We start from the raw sequence: 18,749 nt of genomic DNA on the forward strand, positions 1-18,749 counted from the left end.
ACAAATAAATAAATAAAAGGTGGAAACAACCCAAATGTCCATTGAGAGTCAAAAAGAGAAGAAGAATGCAGTACATGAACACAATGGAATATTATTCGGCCATGAAAAACAATGACATTCTGACCCACACAGCAAACATGGGCGACCCTCAGAAACATAATGCTGTGTGCAAGAAGCCACAAAAGGGACAAAGATTGGTGATTCCACTTGTATCAGGTATCTAAAATAAGCAAATTCATAGAGACAGAAAGTCAATGAGAGGCTGCCAGGGAGAAGGAGAGGTATGAGAGGTTCCTGCTGACTGGGTGCAGAATTTCCATTTGGGGTGATGGAAAATTCTGGAAATAGCAGTGATAGTAGTTAATGCCACTGAATCGTTCCTTTAAAAATGGTTAAAATGGAAACTTTTATGAGATCTATGTATAGCTTACCACAATTTTAAAAAGCAAAAGAAGGAAAACCACAAACACGGGCCATTAAGAGCAAAAGCAAAATAAATCTGGGGGGACAGGGGGATACCCTAAGATATGGTAAAGACAGATCCGAGAGGACACAGCATGCTCTCCTAAACTCTGCACAAGTGTCTGCCGTGGTTTCCCTTAGGGACTCACCAGCACCCAACTCTCCCTCAAGTCTGGGGGACTGTTAAGCCCCTTCCCCTCAGCTCAAGGCATGTGGGCCAAGCCCAGTCAATCTGCCTATCCCAGCCCTCTGGCCACACTGATTGGCTCAGGGATAAGCATGTGACCTGAGTCTACCCAATCAGAACTTATCCTGGGACTTTTGCAGGAAGAAAGTTTTCTGAAAGGCTGGCACAGCCGGTGACCATTTGCCGCCCCCAGAAGACAAGATTGCTTCCCCAGGCTGGAGCCTCCGCAGCCAAGAGCAAAGCCGAAAGGTGAGGCAGAGAGAAGAGAAATGAGTCCTGATTCAAATGTGCGCCTGACATGTCTAGTTACATGAGCCAGGAAAGCCCTGTCTTAAGCTAGTGTGAGTCAAGCTCTTATCACTCGCAACCAACAGTCCTAACGTGAATACCCAGAGAAGGCTGGACACTGCCCAGTTCTCCCCTGAACTCAGACCCAGTCGGATGGGGACGGGGCATCCTGGGGGAGGGGCACCATCACTGACCCGGGCCTCGCACATTGACATCCATGCCATCAGCCTCTGTGTCACCCTGGGGCGGTGTCAGCGCCATGGCCGGTGCCACGCGGATGTCGGCCGCAGCCAGGTGGTGCTGAGTCCACTGACGGCAGTCCACAGCGTCCTCGGCCCCCACGCCGGGCTCCTCAACCTGGCGGCACAAGGACCCTGTGTTCTCAGAGCCCACCCTCGGGAGGTGACGCTGGCAGGAGCTGGCGGGGACGCGCCCACGGGGCTTCTCGTATCGAGATGCCCGCGCGGTGCCCGGTTTTTAGGGACAATAGAGGCCCTGGGTGTGGCCCCAGGGCAGGGGATGCACTCAGTTGGGGGTCACTGGGAGAAAGCGGGGTCTCCGAGGAGCCTGCTTGGGGAGGGGCAGGCAGGGGCAGTCCACCCACCCGGGGAGCCCCTGGGGGCCAAGCCCCACCATCCCCACGAGGGGTACGTGTGCCCCCAAGGAGCCGTGACCGTCCCCGGGCGCTGGGGAGGTGGGAGAGCCGATGCAGCTGGGCCAAGAGGGGGCAGTACCTTCAGCCTCTTGGCCTCGGGGCACTCGGCGTCCGTCCAGTCCGCGGCCACCTCTCCCAGCAGACTCTCCCCTTTGGCCATGTTCCTGGGGGGTGCGAAGGGGAGGGGGTCTGAGAGGGGATCCCCACGGGCTTTGGGGGTCACAGGGGCAAGGCACGAGGTGGGGTTGGGGGGTCTCGGGCCAGTCGGGGCGGAGGCGGGGGGTCCGAGGAGCAGGGGGGATCCCGGCGGGGGTTATTATGGAGGGGACAGCCAGGGTCCCCAGGGGGAATGGAGGAAGGGGCAGGAGTGGGGTGAGGGGTCAGAGCAGGGGATTGTGGGATAGGTGAGGCTCACGGGGACTCCCTTGGAGGCCGGGTGGGAGGTGCAGGCAGGATGGGGGAGCCTGAGAGGGGGCCCTCCGTGGCTGAGGGGTCAGAAGTCAAGGGGTCGATTTGGGGTCAGGGTGGAGGTGGGCTTGGTTGGGGGTCTCGGAATCAGGAGGTCAGAGGTGAGGTCCAGGGTCAAGGCTGGGAGAATCAGGGGGGTAAGGACGATATGGTTGAGGAGGGAGATAGGGGGTCAAAGGTCAGGGGAGCCAGGGCCAGAGGAGGGAATTGGAGGTCAGGAGCCAGGGAGGTGGCGGCTGCCGATAGGGGTCCCCAAGTGAGCCACATGAGTCTCGGGGTGAAGTCACAAAAGCCGGGGTCTGGGTGGGGTCAGAGGACATGGGAACATGGGAAATAGGCTCTGGGGGGGGGGGGGCGCGGTGGCGAGACCTAGGACCCAGGGGTCAAGCTGATGGGACACTGGGGTCCAAGGCGGGAGCGCAAGGTCGGGGCCGGGTTGGGGTCAGGGGTCAGAGGTCAGGGCCGGGCGCTCACTTCATGCCCAGCGCGTCCTGGCCCACGGGCTCGCGCCGGCCCTTGTGCGCGGCGGCCGCGTCCTTGTGCAGCGCGAAGCCCTCGGGGAACCAGAGCGTGCTGTGCTCGCGCTTGCGCCGCGCCACCATGACGCCCAGGACCAGCACGACCAGCAGGAAGACGGCGCCGGCCGCCAGCAGTGGCAGCAGCGACGCGCTCGGCTCCGGCGCCTCCAGCGGCTCCCCTGCCCGAGGACAGCGGGGCGGCCCGTGAGCTGGGGCCACCCCGGCCCTACACCCCCTCCCCAGGGCACCCACCTCTCCCCTCCCCACTGCCCCCGGGGCACCTCACCCCGCACGGCCCGCAGCGGGTAGGGGAAGTCGAGGCGCTCCACGGCCGACAGGGCACCCAGGTAGTCGGCCGCGCTCTGGGCGTCGGGGAAGCAGTGGTCATCCTCGGGCAGCTGCCGGCACAGCCGGTTGTCGATCTCCAGCATCACCACGGAGCTGCGGGACGGACGGACAGGCGGGGGACAAGCCTGGGCTCGGAAGAGCCCTCTCCACTCCCCAGCCCCCCCCACCCCGGCCTGCACCCGCGCCCCAAAAACCTGTGGCCACCGGCGTCCCCCAAGCCACAGAATCTAAGAGCTGCTTTTTCACGTGGACATCTCAGCGGTTCTCCTCATTTAGCACAGCCAGGTGCCCTCGATGGGGCAGGACCACCCACCGCCAGGCTGCTACAGCTTCTACCAGGGTGCCCTGCCTCCAAGGGGCCGTCCCCGGCAAGATGAGGGCCACCTTCCCCAGTAGGACGCACCCCCCAGTATAGCCAGCAGCCAGGGACTGGCTGACACCGAGACCTCTTGCCTCAAGGTGGGACCAGCTGAGGGTCCAGAGCCCCCCACCCCCGTGGGCTCGGCTAAGCTGGACCCCAGCTAACATTACCTTCTTGGGTAGTTTTCCCAGCCTCACCCTGCTCGCCTCACTCCCTCTTCCCCCGCAAGTTCAGCCCCTGCATCTGAACCCATCTCAGGCTCTGCACCCAAGAACTGACATTGACTTTCTCCAAACTCTCTCCTTTCTGGAGACCCCGGGTCCGTCCCCCACCCTCCCCGCTCTCCTCTCTCTCCACCTGCAACTTTCTCTTTCTGAACCCATTGCCCTCAACCCTCAGTGGCTTCCGGGCTAACCGAGCTCCCGGTTGCTTCTCCCCACTCGAGCCCCTCCCGCCGCGTCAGTGATCCCCGATACCCTTTTTCTCTTGCTCGCCCCCAGTCAATCCTGGGGGTCTCCCCCGACACCCCCGGACCCCGCAAGCCCCCAAGTCACCTTGGGGCTCCATCTCAAGCCCTCCAGCCCCCTGCCCCTACCTGGTCCTCCCATCTCTAAAGTCTAGCCAGCCTCTCTGTCCCCACCCCACCCCCACCCCCTTGGGCCACACCAGCAGGAGAGCTGCACGTCTTCCACTTCTAGAAAAAAAAACCTGCGCAGGCCCCTCATGTCTATCCTCCCCAGAACAAGGTAGCTCCAGGGAGGGACCATCTGCCTGTCCAGGAGATGCTGGCAATGTCTTAAGGCATTCTGGGGTGTCGCACCTGCAAAGGGGGTGCTCCTGGGATCTAGTGGGTGGAGGCCAGGGGTGCTGCACCAGACTCGTCCCCCACCACAGAAAGAACTGATCGATCAAAGATAGTCATTCTCAGTAAGTCCACTCTAATCCATACTCTATTCCTCCATCCTGTGGACCTTGGAATGGTTGTGTCCACTCCACATCTATGTCAAGAGGGGCTTAGATTCCACATGGATACTGGATGCAATCCTCCTGCTTTCAGTTGTAGGCATTCTTGGCCCCCTGGTGTGGTGGTTGACCTTGTGGGCTATGGTGTGGACCATTGACCATGAGGTGCAGCGGTGCTCAGAGATGTATTCACCAAGTGCAATGAATGTCTCATGATGATGGAGGAGGTTGTTGTTATGGGGGGAGGAGTAGGGTGAGAGGAGTGGGGGGTATATGGGGACCTCATATTTTTTGAATGTAACATTAACAAAATAAATACAGACCAAAAAAAAAAGAAAAAAAAGATAGTCATTCTCAACCAGGCGGAGTTGGTGCCCCAGGGGCCACTGGCCAGGTCAATACATGTTTAGTCTTCTCTAGGAGAGGCCCAGAAAGCGGTTCAAAACCCTGCAATGGGGCGGCGGACTTGGCCCAGTGGTTAGGGCGTCCGTCTACCACATGGGAGGTCCGCGGTTCAAACCCCAGGCCTCCTTGACCCGTGTGGAGCTGGCCCACGCGCAGTGCTGATGCGTGCAAGGAGTGCCCTGCCACGCAGGGGTGTCCCCCGCGTAGGGGAGCCCCACGTGCAAGGAGTGCGCCCCGTAAGGAGAGCCGCCCAGTGTGAAAGAAAGTGCAGCCTGCCCAGGAATGGCGCCGCCCACACGGAGAGCTGATGCAACAAAGAGAGACACAGATTCCCGTGCCACTGACAACTACAGAAGCGGACAAAGAAGATGCAGCAAATAGAGAGCAGGCAACCGGGGTGGGGGGAGAAGGGGAGAGAAATAAATTAATTAATTTTTTTAAAAAAGACCCTACAGTGCACAGGACACCCCACCACCGGGAATCTCCAGCACCCAAACCTCAGCAGCGCTGAGGCCTGAGCGCGCCGAGCCTGGCGTCTTTCCGGGGGGAGAGCGCTCCAAGCTGGGACATGGCGCCAACCTCAGGGGCGCCCCTCCTGCTCGGCGCCGCCCGGGGACACTCACCCGATCACCTCGGGGGCCAGCTCCCGCCGCGCCCGCGGCTCGGGGCCGGGGCCGGGCCGGTGGTAGGGGAAGACCATGGCCTGGCCGCGCGCGTCCAGGCGGAAGCGCAGCGAGGTGCGCAGGATGGCGCTGAGGCGCTGCAGGAAGTCGGCGCTGGAGCGCAGCAGCTGCTCCGGGGGCAGCAGCACGGTGAGCACCAGCACGCCGCGCGCCAGCAGCGCCGGCACCTCGCTGGCGCAGTCCAGCCCGTCCCAGCCGCACTCCTCTGTGTTGCAGCCCTGGTCGCACTGGCCGTCGGCGAAGTGGTCCGCGCAGTACTTCTCGTACACGGGGCTGCCGGAGCAGAGGGGGGTGGAGATCAGCCCCTGCCCACCTCTCCGAGTGCGCGCACACCCCCAAGACCGTGGAGAGAGAGGATGGCGCAGGGCAGCAGGAGGTACAGGCGGGCAACGGGCTGTCAGTAAACCCAGCCGTTCCCTCCGTAGCTATTAACCCACGGATAGCCCCTGGCTGGTCGCCTGCTGGACACTGTGTGGGCACTGGGGACAAGGTACAGCCATCACCCCTTGTCCCCGTGGAGGTGACAGTCCAGTGAGTGAAGGCTGACATCGAAAGGACGAAAGGACAAGTAAGCAAAACATACATTTCAGTTACATGTCAATAAAATGAGCAATGGGCACACCCAGAATGTGCTGGAAAGGTCTTGCTGCTTAGGAGAACAAAAGCAGGAGGAGGGCCATTTGAGCAGGTGTATGACCTGCTCTCAAATGTTCAGAAGATGGATGGATGGAAAGATAGATGATGGATGGGTGGGTGGGTAGATGGATGATAATGGGAGGATGGATAACTAGATATAGATAATGGGTGGACAGATGGATATATATGGATGGCTTTAGATAGATGATGGGTAGCTAAGTGGATGGATGGATAGATGATGGATGATGGATGGAGGGATAGATTAATGGGTAGATGGATAGATAGATATAGATGACAGATGGACAGAGGAATGATAGATGATGGGTGGATGGAGAGATAGGTATAGATGATGGGTGATGGATGTAGACAGATGATGGGTGGATAGGTGGATGGATGAATAGATGATGGGTGATGGATAGATGGATGGATTGAAGGATGGATGGATGGGTGGATGGATGATAATGGGAGGATGGAAAATTAGGTATAGATAATGGATGGACAGATGGATATATATGGATGGATATAGATAGATGATGGGTAGCTAGGTGGATGGATGGATGATGGATGATGCATAGATGGATAGATTAATGGGTAGATGGATAGTTATAGATGACAGACGGATAGAGGAATGATAGATGATGGGTGGATGGATGGATATAGACAGATGATGGGTAGATAGGTGGATGGATGGATAGATGATGGGTGATGGATGGATGGATGGATTGATGGATGGATGGACAGACAGAGAGAGGGGCACATGGATGAGCAGAAGGGGGGCACTGGTAGATGAGAGCACTTAGATGGAGAGGTGAGACAAATGGATGGGCAGCCCAAAAGACAAGGCACCGGGATGGACTGACAGACAAACCAGGCAAACGGGAGGGCATCCAAGGGAAAGCCCTAGGGTGATCAGATAACACACAGGGACAGACAGGTAGAGCAAATGGATGGACAGACAGACAAGCACGCAAGGCAAGTGGACAGACAGACTGAGGCGCACGGAGGGACAGGCAGGCGGTCAGAGAGGGGGGCACGTGGATGGTCAGACGTGGCACAGGGATAGATAGGTGGGGCCAATGGATGGACGGACAGACAGACAAGCATGCAAGGCAAGCGGACAGACAGACCAAGGCGAACCGACAGGCAGGCAGACGGTCAGAGAGGGGGACACGTGGATGGTCAGATGTGGCACAGGGATAGACAGGTGGGGCCAATGGATGGACGGACAGACAGACAAGCACGCAAGGCAAGTGGACAGACAGACCGAGGCGCACGGAGGGACAGGCAGGCGGTCAGAGAGGGGGGCACGTGGACGGTCAGACGTGGCCCAGGGATGGACAGGTGGGGCCAATGGATGGATGGATGGACAGACAGACAAGCACACAAGGCAAGCGGACAGGCAGACGGTCCGAGAGGGGGGCGCGTGGACGGTCAGACGTGGCCCAGGGATGGACAGGTGGGGGCCAATGGATGGATGGATGGACAGACAGACAAGCACGCAAGGCAAGCGGACAGGCAGACGGTCCGGGAGGGGGGCGCGTGGACGGTCAGACGTGGCCCAGGGATGGACAGGTGGGGCCAATGGATGGATGGACAGACAGACAAGCACTCAAGGCAAGTGGACAGACAGACCGAGGCGCACGGAGGGACAGGCAGACGGTCCGGGAGGGGGGCGCGTGGACGGTCAGACGTGGCCCAGGGATGGACAGGTGGGGCCAATGGATGGATGGACAGACAGACAAGCACTCAAGGCAAGTGGACAGACAGACCGAGGCGCACGGAGGGACAGGCAGACGGTCCGGGAGGGGGGCGAGTGGACGGTCAGACGCGGCCCAGGGATGGACAGGTGGGGCCAATGGATGGACGGACAGACAGACAAGCACGCAAGGCAAGCGGACAGGCAGACGGTCCGAGAGGGGGGCGCGTGGACGGTCAGACGTGGCCCAGGGATGGACAGGTGGGGCCAATGGATGGACGGACAGACAGACAAGCACGCAAGGCAAGCGGACAGGCAGACGGTCCGGGAGGGGGGCGCGTGGACGGTCAGACGCGGCCCGGGGACGGACAGGTGGGGCCAATGGATGGATGGATGGACAGACAGACAAGCACGCAAGGCAAGCGGACAGGCAGACGGTCCGGGAGGGGGGCGCGTGGACGGTCAGACGCGGCCCAGGGATGGACAGGTGGGGCCAATGGATGGACGGACAGACAGACAAGCACGCAAGGCAAGCGGACAGGCAGACGGTCCGAGAGGGGGGCGCGTGGACGGTCAGACGCGGCCCAGGGACGGACAGGTGGGGCCAATGGATGGACGGACAGACAGACAAGCACGCAAGGCAAGCGGACAGGCAGACGGTCCGGGAGGGGGGCGCGTGGACGGTCAGACGCGGCCCGGGGACGGACAGGTGGGGCCAATGGATGGATGGACGGACAGACAGACAAGCACGCAAGGCAAGCGGACAGGCAGACGGTCCGGGAGGGGGGCGCGTGGACGGTCAGACGCGGCCCAGGGATGGACAGGTGGGGCCAATGGATGGACGGACAGACAGACAAGCACGCAAGGCAAGCGGACAGGCAGACGGTCCGGGAGGGGGGCGCGGGGACGGGCAGAGCGGGGAGCAGGGCAGCTGCGGCCGGCCGCGGGGCAGAGGGGCGGGGCGGCGGGCCGACGCACGCACGCACGCACGCACGCACGCACGCTCGCTCACTTGCAGGCGCGCTCGGCGCCGCGGCAGTCGAAGTTGTCGTAGAGGCAGGCGGGCGAGCGGCAGGCCGGGTCGCAGCGGCTGTTGTTGAAGAGGCGCCAGCACTGCAGCGCCGCGCACTGCCGCCAGGGGTCGCCCACGCTCAGCGAGCAGTCGCCGCCGTCCCAGCCGCAGCCCGGGCTGTTGCAGTCGCGGTCGCAGCGCCGGTCGCCGCGCTTGGCCAGGCAGGCGGCGCGCGCGCACCGCGGCTCCTCGGGCGTCTCGGGCGTCTCGGGCGCCGCCGCCTCGCAGCGCGGCCCGGCCCAGCCCGGCGCGCACGCGCAGCGGAAGAAGGGCGCGAGCGGCGCGGGCCGGCAGGAGCCCCCGTGCAGGCAGGGGGCGGCCGCGCAGCTGGCGTTGGCGACCCCCCGCGGGGAGCCCCGGCACGCGGGCTCCGACAGCCCCGGGGGACAGGCGCAGCGCGGGCCGCGGGCCGTCTGCTGGCACGGGACGCCCGCCGGGCACGGCAGCTCCCGGCAGGAGCGCGCCACGCGCTCGCAAAGCGGACCCCAGAAAGGCTGGCGAGTATGGGGGGGGGGGGGCGGCGTAGAGAGCCAAAGAGGGGGTCCAGGAGGGAGATGAAAGGCAGGGAGGGAGAGAAATGGGAAGGAGAAAAGAGAGGGGAGGGAATGTCAGGACTTGGGAGAGGTTGAACCCCCAAAGCCCCTGGCGGACGCCCCCACCCCTCCTGGGGACCCCATTTTGCAGGTAAGCTCCGCCTTCACCAGGAGGCCGCGCCCCAACCCCCAGCCTTACTCAGCCTTTTCCCAGGAAGCTCCGCCCCTTCCAGCTCCCCCCCCAGGCCACGCCCCGTCACCCTGACCCCCCCCCCCCCGTCACCCCCCGTCACCCTGACCCCCCCCCACCGCCGCCACCACCGCACTTACCGGCACACAGAGGCAGGAGAAGGTCAACGCGTCCCCAGGGCCCGGGCTCGGGCGGCACTGGCCCCCGTGCTTGCAAGGCTGGGACTCGCAGGGCGACAGGACAATCTCACAGCGAGCACCTGGGTAACGCGTGGAGGTGGGTGGGTCAGCCCCCGGGGCAGGGAGGGCAGGCAGGGTCCCCCCGCGCAGCGCCCTCGCGCCCCCTGCTCACCTGTGAAGCCGGCTCGGCACAGGCAGCGGAAGTGCCCCCCTGGGTCCTGCAGGCAGTCCCACGTGTGAGCCACGTGGCAGGCCCCCGGGCGACATTCATTGATGTCCGCCTCGCAGCGCAGGCCGGTGTACCCCGGGGGGCAGGCGCAACGAAAGCCCCCCACCAGGTCCACGCAGGTGCCATTGTGTAGACACGGGGGACCGGGCTCCTGGAGTGGGCCGGCGCCACAGTCGTCTTCATTGATCTCACAGAGCACGCCTGGGGGAGGGGGGAGCAGTTAGGGGTGGGGGGAGCGCGCAGTCCCAGCTTCCCACCCTGGCCCCCCTCAACCCCGGAGCTGACGTACCCAGCGTTCCCGGGGGGCAGGAGCACAGGTAGCCGGCCACCAGGTCAACACAGGAGCCCCCGTTCTGGCAGGGCTGGGAGGCGCACTCATCCACGTCTTCCTCGCAGTCTCCGCCAGTGTAGCCCGGGGGACACTGGCGAGGGGGACAAAAGGGACGCCCTGAATCCCGAGGGACACAGGCGCGCCCAGACAGCTCCCACAAAGACACGAAGAACGGCAAACACAGGACACCCAAGCGCCAACGTCTAAAGGAACGGCGGCTCCAGAAATATGTGGCCACGTGGTCCCATCCCTACAGTGGAATTTTTCTTAAGCCATAAAAAGGAATGACGTTCTGCCACCCGCTGTGACATGGTTGCACGGCCAAAAAGGAAAAGCCAGGCCTCAAAGGTCACCTGGTCGCCACTTACAGGAAATAGCCATTGGTGGGGACAGAGGGTGGAATGATTCTCGCTATAGGGTGGGGGAAAGGGGAGTTATGCTGCGTGGGTGCTGAGTTTCTGTTTGGGGTGATGAAAACGTGTGGGTGACGGGCGGCGTGGGTGGAGCCCAACGTTTCCAATCAATGCCCCAGCCTGTGACCCCTGAACGCAGCTAAAATGGCAAGTTGTATGACTATATGGTACCATCATTTTTTAAATGAATATTTTTTAAAGACTCAAGGCGGGTCACCCACAGAGACACGCCCGCACACAGAGGTGCAGCCAAAAAGAAGGATGCCAGGCCCAGAGCCACCCCAGATCCTCGCCAAGAGCTTCGCCCAAAAAGACTTTCCCAGAGTCACGAAAGCTGGGCACATATACACAAGGCCACGGGCGCACGGCTGCCTCGCCCCCTCCCGGGGCGCCCCTTACCTCGCACAGGTAGCCCCCCACGTAGCTGCGGCAGGTGCCCCCGTGCTGGCAGGGCTGCGCCGAGCAGGCGTCCACGCCCTGCTCGCAGTGGCTGCCCGTGCGGCCCTCAGGGCACACGCAGTAGTGGGAGCCGCCGTCGTCCACGCAGCGCCCGCCCGCCTGGCACAGTTGCTGCGGCCGCACCCCTGGACAGAGGAGGGCGGCGGGGTCAGGGCGCCCCCCTGCACGCCCTCAAGGCTGTCTCGCCGCCCGTCCCCCTCCCGGCACCCCGAGCACCCCCACCCCAGCTGCCCGCTCTCCGCACCCATTTGGGCCGCGGCCTCCTTGCAGGGCAGGCTCCGGACGTCACAGAGGCGGCCGCTCCATGCCGGGGGGCACAGGCAGTAGAAGGAGGACCCCGTCTGGGCACAGCGACCCCGGTTCTGGCACGGCGAGCGGCTGCACCAGTCTACCAGCGTCTGGAGCGGGGCCCCCAGCGTCAGCACTCGGGGGACCCCAGAGGAACCAAGCCTCCTATCCTCCCCCAAAATCCCCCAGGCCCCTCCCCCAGGGTCCCGGGCAGGCCCCTCCCCCAGAACAAGCTTCCAGCCTCCACCCCCGGGCCTGAACGAGCCCCCCACCCCTGAGAAACCAAACCTCATCTCCCCAGACCCCACAGGCCCCTCCCCCAGAACAAGCTTCCAGGCTCCACCCCGGGCCTGAACGAGCCCCCCCACCCCTGAGAAACCAAACCTCATCTCCCCAAGACCCCACAGGCCCCTTCCCCAGAACAACCTTCCAGCCTCCACCCCCAGGCCTGAACAAGCCCCTCCCCTAGACCCCAGCAGGCCGCCCCCCACCCCTGAGAAACCAAATCTCATCTCCCCAGACCCCACAGGCCCCTCCCCCAGAACAACCTTCCAGGCTCCACCCCCGGGCCTGAACAGGCCCCTCCCCCAGGCCCCAGCACGACCCCCCCACCCCTGAGAAACCAAACCTCATCTCCCCAAGACCCCACAGGCCCCTCCCACAAGCCCCAGCAGGCTCCTCCCCCAGGGTCCCAGGCAGGCCCCTTCCCCAGAACAACCTTCCAGCCTCCACCCCCGGGCCTGAACAAGCCCCTCCCCCAGACCCCAGCAGGCCGCCCCCCACCCCTGAGAAACCAAATCTCATCTCCCCAGACCCCACAGGCCCCTCCCCCAGAACAACCTTCCAGGCTCCACCCCCGGGCCTGAACAGGCCCCTCCCCTGGGCAGGCCCCTCCCCCGACCACTGAGAAACCAAACCTCATCTCCCCAAGACCCCACAGGCTCCTCCCCCAGGGTCTGGGCAGGCCCCTCCCACAAGCCCCAGCAGGCTCCTCCCCCAGGGTCTGGGCAGGCCCCTCCCACAAGCCCCAGCAGGCTCCTCCCCCAGGGTCTGGGCAGGCCCCTCCCACAAGCCCCAGCAGGCTCCTCCCCCAGGGTCCGGGACAGGCTCCTCCCTCAGGATCCCGGGCAGGCCCCTCCCACAAGCCCCAGCAGGCTCCTCCCCCAGGGTCTGGGCAGGCCCCTCCCACAAGCCCCAGCAGGCTCCTCCCCCAGGGTCTGGGCAGGCCCCTCCCACAAGCCCCAGCAGGCTCCTCCCCCAGGGTCCTGGGACAGGCTCCTCCCACAAGCCCCAGCAGGCTCCTCCCCCAGGGTCTGGGCCCTCCCACAAGCCCCAGCAGGCTCCTCCCCCAGGGTCCTGGGACAGGCTCCTCCCTCAGGATCCCGGGCAGGCCCCTCCCACAAGCCCCAGCAGGCTCCTCCCCCAGGGTCCGGGCAGGCCCCTCCCACAAGCCCCAGCAGGCTCCTCCCCCAGGGTCCTGTCCAGGGCAGCCCTCCCCAGACCCCTCCCCACCCGACGACCCTGCCCACCTGGCACTGGGGCCCTGTGAAGCCGTCGGGGCAGGCGCAGCGGAAGCCGGGGTGGGCCGGGCTGCAGACGCCCCCGTGCAGGCAGGGCCGCGAGAGGCAGGGGTCGGCCTCGTGCTGGCAGTGGGCGCCCGTGTAGCCGGGGCGGCACAGGCAGCTGAACGCGTTCACGCCGTCCACGCAGGTGCCTCCGTTGAAACAGGAGCTGGGGGCGGGAAGGTGGGGTGGGGGGGGTGTCAAGGCCCGCCCTCCCAGGCCCCGCCCCTGGCAGCCCCCTCTTGGACCTGCTCCCCCTCCCCCCCCCCAGGGACCTGCAGCCCGGCCCTTACCCCAGCTCATCAGGTCTTCCAGCGCTAAGGTGGGAGCCACATGGCAGCCCCTGCACCCCCCCCCCAGGGTGACCCCTGCCCCTACCCCATCCAGAGGAGGGGGCCCACCTGGGGCTGCAGTCGGGCAGGTCCCGCTGGCACTGGAAGCCTCCGTAGCCCGGCGGGCAGGTACAGGTGAAGGAGGCCACGTGGTCGCCGCAGGTACCCGGGCCGCAGGGGCTGCTCAGACACTCGTCCACGTCGTGGGCGCAGCGCGGGCCGGCGAAGCCCGGGAGGCAGGAGCAGGAGAAGGAGCCCAGCGCGTCCCGGCAGGAGCCCCCGTTCAGGCAAGGGTCTGTGCAGGAGGGGCCAGGTCTGGTCACTCCCCTGGCCGCCCCCCACCAGCCCAGCCTGACGTGCAGAGAGGGCAATCTGGGAGTGTGACCGGAGGGATCAAATTGTGTTCCCTTCTGGGCCCCTCACTGATCTGGAAACCTTGATTATATGGAAAGGGGAAGAATGGGTGGAGGGAGCCAAAAAAAAGTTCTCTTTGACCTGCCAAGCAAATGCTCTCCTTATACCTGGTGGAATTCCAGAGCTAAGCATGCGTGTGGCTATTGACCTATTTTTTCCCAAAAAAATGGCGGATTCAGACGGAAATATGCCATCAAGTATACAGTACAGGGAAGCGGACTTGGCCCAGTGGTTAGGGCATCGTCTACCACACGGGAGGTCTGCGGTTCAAACCCCAGGCCTCCTTGACCCGTGTGGAGCTGGCCCATGCGCAGTGCTGATGCGCGCAAGGAGTGCCGTGCCACGCAGGGGTGTCGCCCAGTGAAGGGGAGCCCCACGCGCAAGGAGTGTGCCCCGTAAGGAGAGCCGCCCAGCGCGAAAGAAAGTGCAGCCTGCCCAAGAATGGTGCCACACACGGAGAGCTGACACAAGATGACCCAACAACAAGAAACACAGATTCCCGTGCCGCTGACAAAACAGAAGCGGACAAAGAAGACGATGCAGCAAACAGACACAGAGAACAGACAACCGGGGGCGGGGGGAGGAGAGAGAAATAAATAAATAAATCTTTTAAAAAAGAAAAGTACACAGTATGCACTGGATTTTCAAGACTTCATACCAAAAAAATAAAACATCTCATTAACGATTTCTTATATTGATTGGATGTGGAAATGATGATACTTACATATATTGTCCTAAATAAAATATACAGTGGCTCTCATCTGCCGTAGATATGATTTAGAAAGTCATCACACTCAATTAGTGAATAGTACACCACTGCCCCCAGGGGAATTGCAGGATTGAGTGCCTGCCAGCCTCTGGTTCCATATCAGGTAACCGATCAATAAAAGCTTTGTTTTACGTGTGCTTCTGATTAAAGAACCCTCATTTAGGGAAGCGGACGTGGCTCGACTGATAGAGCGGCCGTCTACCATATGGAGGGGCCAGGGTTCGATCCCCAGGGCCTCCTGACCCATGTGGTGAGCGGGCCCACGTGCAGAGCTGCCGCACGCAAAGAGTGCCTTGCCACGCAGGGGTGTCCCCACGTAGGGGAGCCCCACGTGCAAGGCGTGTGCCCCACAAGGAGAGCCACCCCACGTGAAAAAAGCGCAGCCTGCCCAGGAATGGCGCCGCACACACGGAGAGCTGACACAGCAAGGGGACGCAACAAAAAAGAGACGGTTTCCCGGTGCCACCTGACAATGCAAGAGGATGCAGAAGAACACACAGCGAGTGGACACAGAGAGCAGCAGGCAACGGCAGGGGAGGGGGGGATAATAAATAAAATAAATCTTTAAAACAAATAAAAAACTAAAGCCACCTCATTTAATTCAGATTGCTAATTGGTTTACACTGAGCTCCTGGCAGCAGTGTTTTTACCCAAGCCTACTAAGACCCGTATCTTCTTCGGCAGCCTCTGGAACTTGCTCCCGACAGCTCTTTAGCACTTGGGGGCCATTTTAACAAGCGACATCACCAGCAAACAGCACGGAAATGTGAGCGACGCGGCGCTAAAGTGGACCGTGGAAAGGACGCTCGCTCACAGCCTGAGAGCTGAAACGAGAGGGCAGGGCCTCGCCTTGTTTCGCCTAAGCTGGGGACAGCGCGCCCCGGCCACTCCGATTTTGCCCGTGTCTGCGAGTGACGAGAAAGCCCGGCGATGATTGGCTTAAAGATTACAAATAAATTCTAGTGAGGAAGCCAACCCACAAACGCGGAGTCTGCCAACAACGAGGATCGACCACCGTGTTATGAAAATTCTCTCCCCCTGCTTTCCTTTTTCAACGGGGCTCTGGGATATGCTGAAAGCACACTCCGTCTTATTGGACGGTTCTGCTCGAGAATTCTCTAGGGGCCGAGGATCTCCACGCAACACTGACGTGCCTGCTACCGGCATGCAGGCTTCAGAGTCAGACAGCCTGCGCTCCAATCCCAGGTTAGTGCTGTGTGAGCTTGGGCAAGTGGCTCAACCTCTCTGAGTCCCCTTATATCCGTAAAACGGAGAAAAGGAGAGGATTTGAGGATGACACGAAAGCACGGCGTGGGGCACACCAGACGGGCTCGGTGCACGAGCTCCCCGGAACACGACTGAGCCCCCTACCCCCAAGAGCCGCTGTGCACTCACTGGGCTTGCAGTCGTCGATATCCTGATCACAGGAAGGGCCGCCGTAACCCCCGTGGCAGGTGCAGCTGAAACTCCCCGCCAGGTTGGTGCAGGTTCCATGGGGGCCACAGGGCGAGGGCCCTTCACACTCGTCCACGTCCTGCTGGCACCGTGGACCTGGGGGAGGGGGGTTAGAGGGTGCAGGCTCGGCCGCTGGGGCTCAGGGAGAAGCTGAAGCCTGGGTGCTCTGGGATTTTGCACAGGCTCTTCTAGAACTTCCTTCTCCCAGGCTCGGTGCCTGGAACCCAGCCCCCTTCCTCTTCTCCAGAGCCCACCCCACTGGGCTGCATCCCACCTTTCCCAGAAGGAAGCACCCCCCACCTCCAGGGCAGAGTTGGGGTGAGACCCCTCCAGCCTGCTCCACCCCCGACATCACCCAGGTCCAGGCAAGGTGCAGAGAGAAGGAAGCGGCCGCTGGCGTACCTTGCCACCCGGGGGGGCAGAAGCACATGGCTGGCTGCCCGGGGGCAGACTCGCAGCGCCCCCCGTGTTCGCAGGGATTGGGGGTACAGGGGGTCAGCAGCTCACACTGGCGACCTGTGGGAGGGAGAGGCAGAATGAGATCCTCTTCTCCTCAGGTTCCCCACCCTCCTCCCCAATTCCTAGGAGGGGAGAGGAAAAGGAAAAAGAGAGAGGAACATAGAAAGGAAGAGAGCTGTAGCAGTTGGATATAGCTATGAATTCCCAAAATAGATCTTGGATTATGTTTGTGATCTGGTCTATCACTGGGCGTGATTGAGTTATGATTAGGATTTTGATTGGGCCATGTCATTAGGGCATAGGTAAAAGACAAGGCAAAGGACAGAGTTGGAGATTTTGATGTTGGAGGTTTGAGGTTGGAGTTTGATGCTGAAGCCTTAAGCTGGAGCCCTGGGAAGTCAGCTCCCAGAGGAGAGAGAAGCCAGACCCTGGAAGGGAGGGACCCTGAGCCCAGAGAGAAGCCAGACCCTGGAAGGAGGGACCCTGAGCCCAGAGAGAAGCCAGACCCTGGAAGAGAGGAACTCTGAGCCCAGAGAGAAGCCAGACCCTGGAAGAGAGGAACTCTGAGCCCAGAGAGAAGCCAGACCCTGGAAGGGAGGGACCCTGAGCCCAGAGAGAAGCCAGACCCTGGAAGGAGGGACCCTGAGCCCAGAGAGAAGCAGACCTTGGAAGGAGGGACCCTGAGCCCAGAGAGAAGCCGGACCCTGGAAGGAGGGACCCTGAGCCCAGACAGAAGCCAGACCCTGGAAGGGAGGGAACCTGAGCCCAAAGAGAAGCCAGACACGGGGAAGGGAGGGACCCTGAGCCCAGAGAGAAGCCAGACCCTGGAAGGGAGGGACCCTGAGCCCAGAGAGAAGCCAGACCCTGGAAGGGAGGGATCCTGAGCCCAGAGAGAAGCCAGACCTTGGAAGCCAGACCCTGGAAGGGAAAGACCCTGAGCCCAGAGAGAAGCCAGACCTTGGAAGGAGGGACCCTGAGCCCAGAGAGAAGCCGGACCCTGGAAGGAGGGACCCTGAGCCCAGACAGAAGCCAGACCCTGGAAGGGAGGGAACCTGAGCCCAAAGAGAAGCCAGACCCGGGAAGGGAGGGACCCTGAGCCCAGAGAGAAGCCAGACCCGGGAAGGGAACGACCCTGAGCCCAGAGAGAAGCCAGACCCTGGAGGGAGGGACCCTGAGCCCAGAGAGAAGCCAGACCTTGGAAGCCAGACCCTGGAAGGGAGAGACCCTGAGCCCAGAGAGAAGCCAGACCCTGGAAGGGAGGGACCCTGAGCCCAGAGAGAAGCCAGACCTTGGAAGCCAGACCCTGGAAGGGAGAGACCCTGAGCCCAGAGAGAAGCCAGACCCTGGAAGAGAGGAACCCTGACCCCAGAGAGAAGCCAGACCCTGGAAGGGAGAGACCCTGAGCCCAGAGAGAAGCCAGACCCTGGAAGAGAGGAACCCTGAGCCCAGAGAGAAGCCAGACCCTGGAAGGGGGGACCCTGAGCCCAGAGAGAAGCCAGACCCTGGAAGAGAGGAACCCTGAGCCCAGAGAGAAGCCAGACCCTGGAAGGGAGGGACCCTGAGCCCAGGAAGAAGCAAGACCCTGGAAGGGCTGGACCCTGAGCCCAGAGAGAAGCCAGACCCTGGAAGGGAGGGACCGTGAGCCCAGAGAGAAGCCAGACCTTGGAAGCCAGACCCTGGAAGGGAGGGACCCTGAGCCCAGAGAGAAGCCAGACCTTGGAAGGAGGGACCCTGAGCCCAGAGAGAAGCCAGACCCTGGAAGGGGGGACCCTGAGCCCAGAGAGAAGCCAGACCCTGGAAGAGAGGAACTCTGAGCCCAGAGAGAAGCCAGACCCTGGAAGGGAGGGACCCTGAGCCCAGAGAGAAGCCAGACCCTGGAAGGGAGGGACCCTGAGCCCAGAGAGAAGCCAGACCTTGGAAGGAGGGACCCTGAGCCCAGAGAGAAGCCAGACGCTGGAAGGGAGGGACCCTGAGCCCAGAGAGAAGCCAGACCTTGGAAGCCAGACCCTGGAAGGGAGGGACCCTGAGCCCAGAGAGAAGCCTGACCCTGGAAGGGAGGGACCCTGAGCCCAGGAAGAAGCCAGACCCTGGAAGGGGGGACCCTGAGCCCAGAGAGAAGCCAGACCCTGGAAGAGAGGAACTCTGAGCCCAGAGAGAAGCCAGACCCTGGAAGGGAGGGACCCTGAGCCCAGAGAGAAGCCAGACCCTGGAAGGGAGGGACCCTGAGCCCAGAGAGAAGCCAGACCTTGGAAGGAGGGACCCTGAGCCCAGAGAGAAGCCAGACGCTGGAAGGGAGGGACCCTGAGCCCAGACAGAAGCCAGACCCTGGAAGGGAGGGAACCTGAGCCCAAAGAGAAGCCAGACACGGGGAAGGGAGGGACCCTGAGCCCAGAG

General features: G+C 62.3%; 1 protein-coding gene across 1 annotated transcript in view; it reads right to left on the minus strand.

Moving 5' to 3' along the window:
• NOTCH3 (notch receptor 3) overlaps positions 1-18,749 on the minus strand; it is a 47,143-nt gene that overhangs the window by 9,214 nt on the left and 19,180 nt on the right. The window contains 15 exon segments of the mRNA XM_058290283.2: positions 1,132-1,294; positions 1,672-1,756; positions 2,535-2,757; positions 2,865-3,019; positions 5,279-5,611; positions 8,683-9,236; positions 9,606-9,724; positions 9,817-10,074; positions 10,163-10,295; positions 11,017-11,201; positions 11,321-11,474; positions 12,894-13,095; positions 13,328-13,553; positions 15,837-15,992; positions 16,299-16,412. Coding sequence (XP_058146266.1) covers positions 1,132-1,294; positions 1,672-1,756; positions 2,535-2,757; positions 2,865-3,019; positions 5,279-5,611; positions 8,683-9,236; positions 9,606-9,724; positions 9,817-10,074; positions 10,163-10,295; positions 11,017-11,201; positions 11,321-11,474; positions 12,894-13,095; positions 13,328-13,553; positions 15,837-15,992; positions 16,299-16,412 — 3,060 coding nt within the window.

The sequence above is a fragment of the Dasypus novemcinctus genome, chromosome 30 (assembly GCF_030445035.2).
Source record: "Dasypus novemcinctus isolate mDasNov1 chromosome 30, mDasNov1.1.hap2, whole genome shotgun sequence".
Taxonomy (NCBI): domain Eukaryota; kingdom Metazoa; phylum Chordata; class Mammalia; order Cingulata; family Dasypodidae; genus Dasypus; species Dasypus novemcinctus.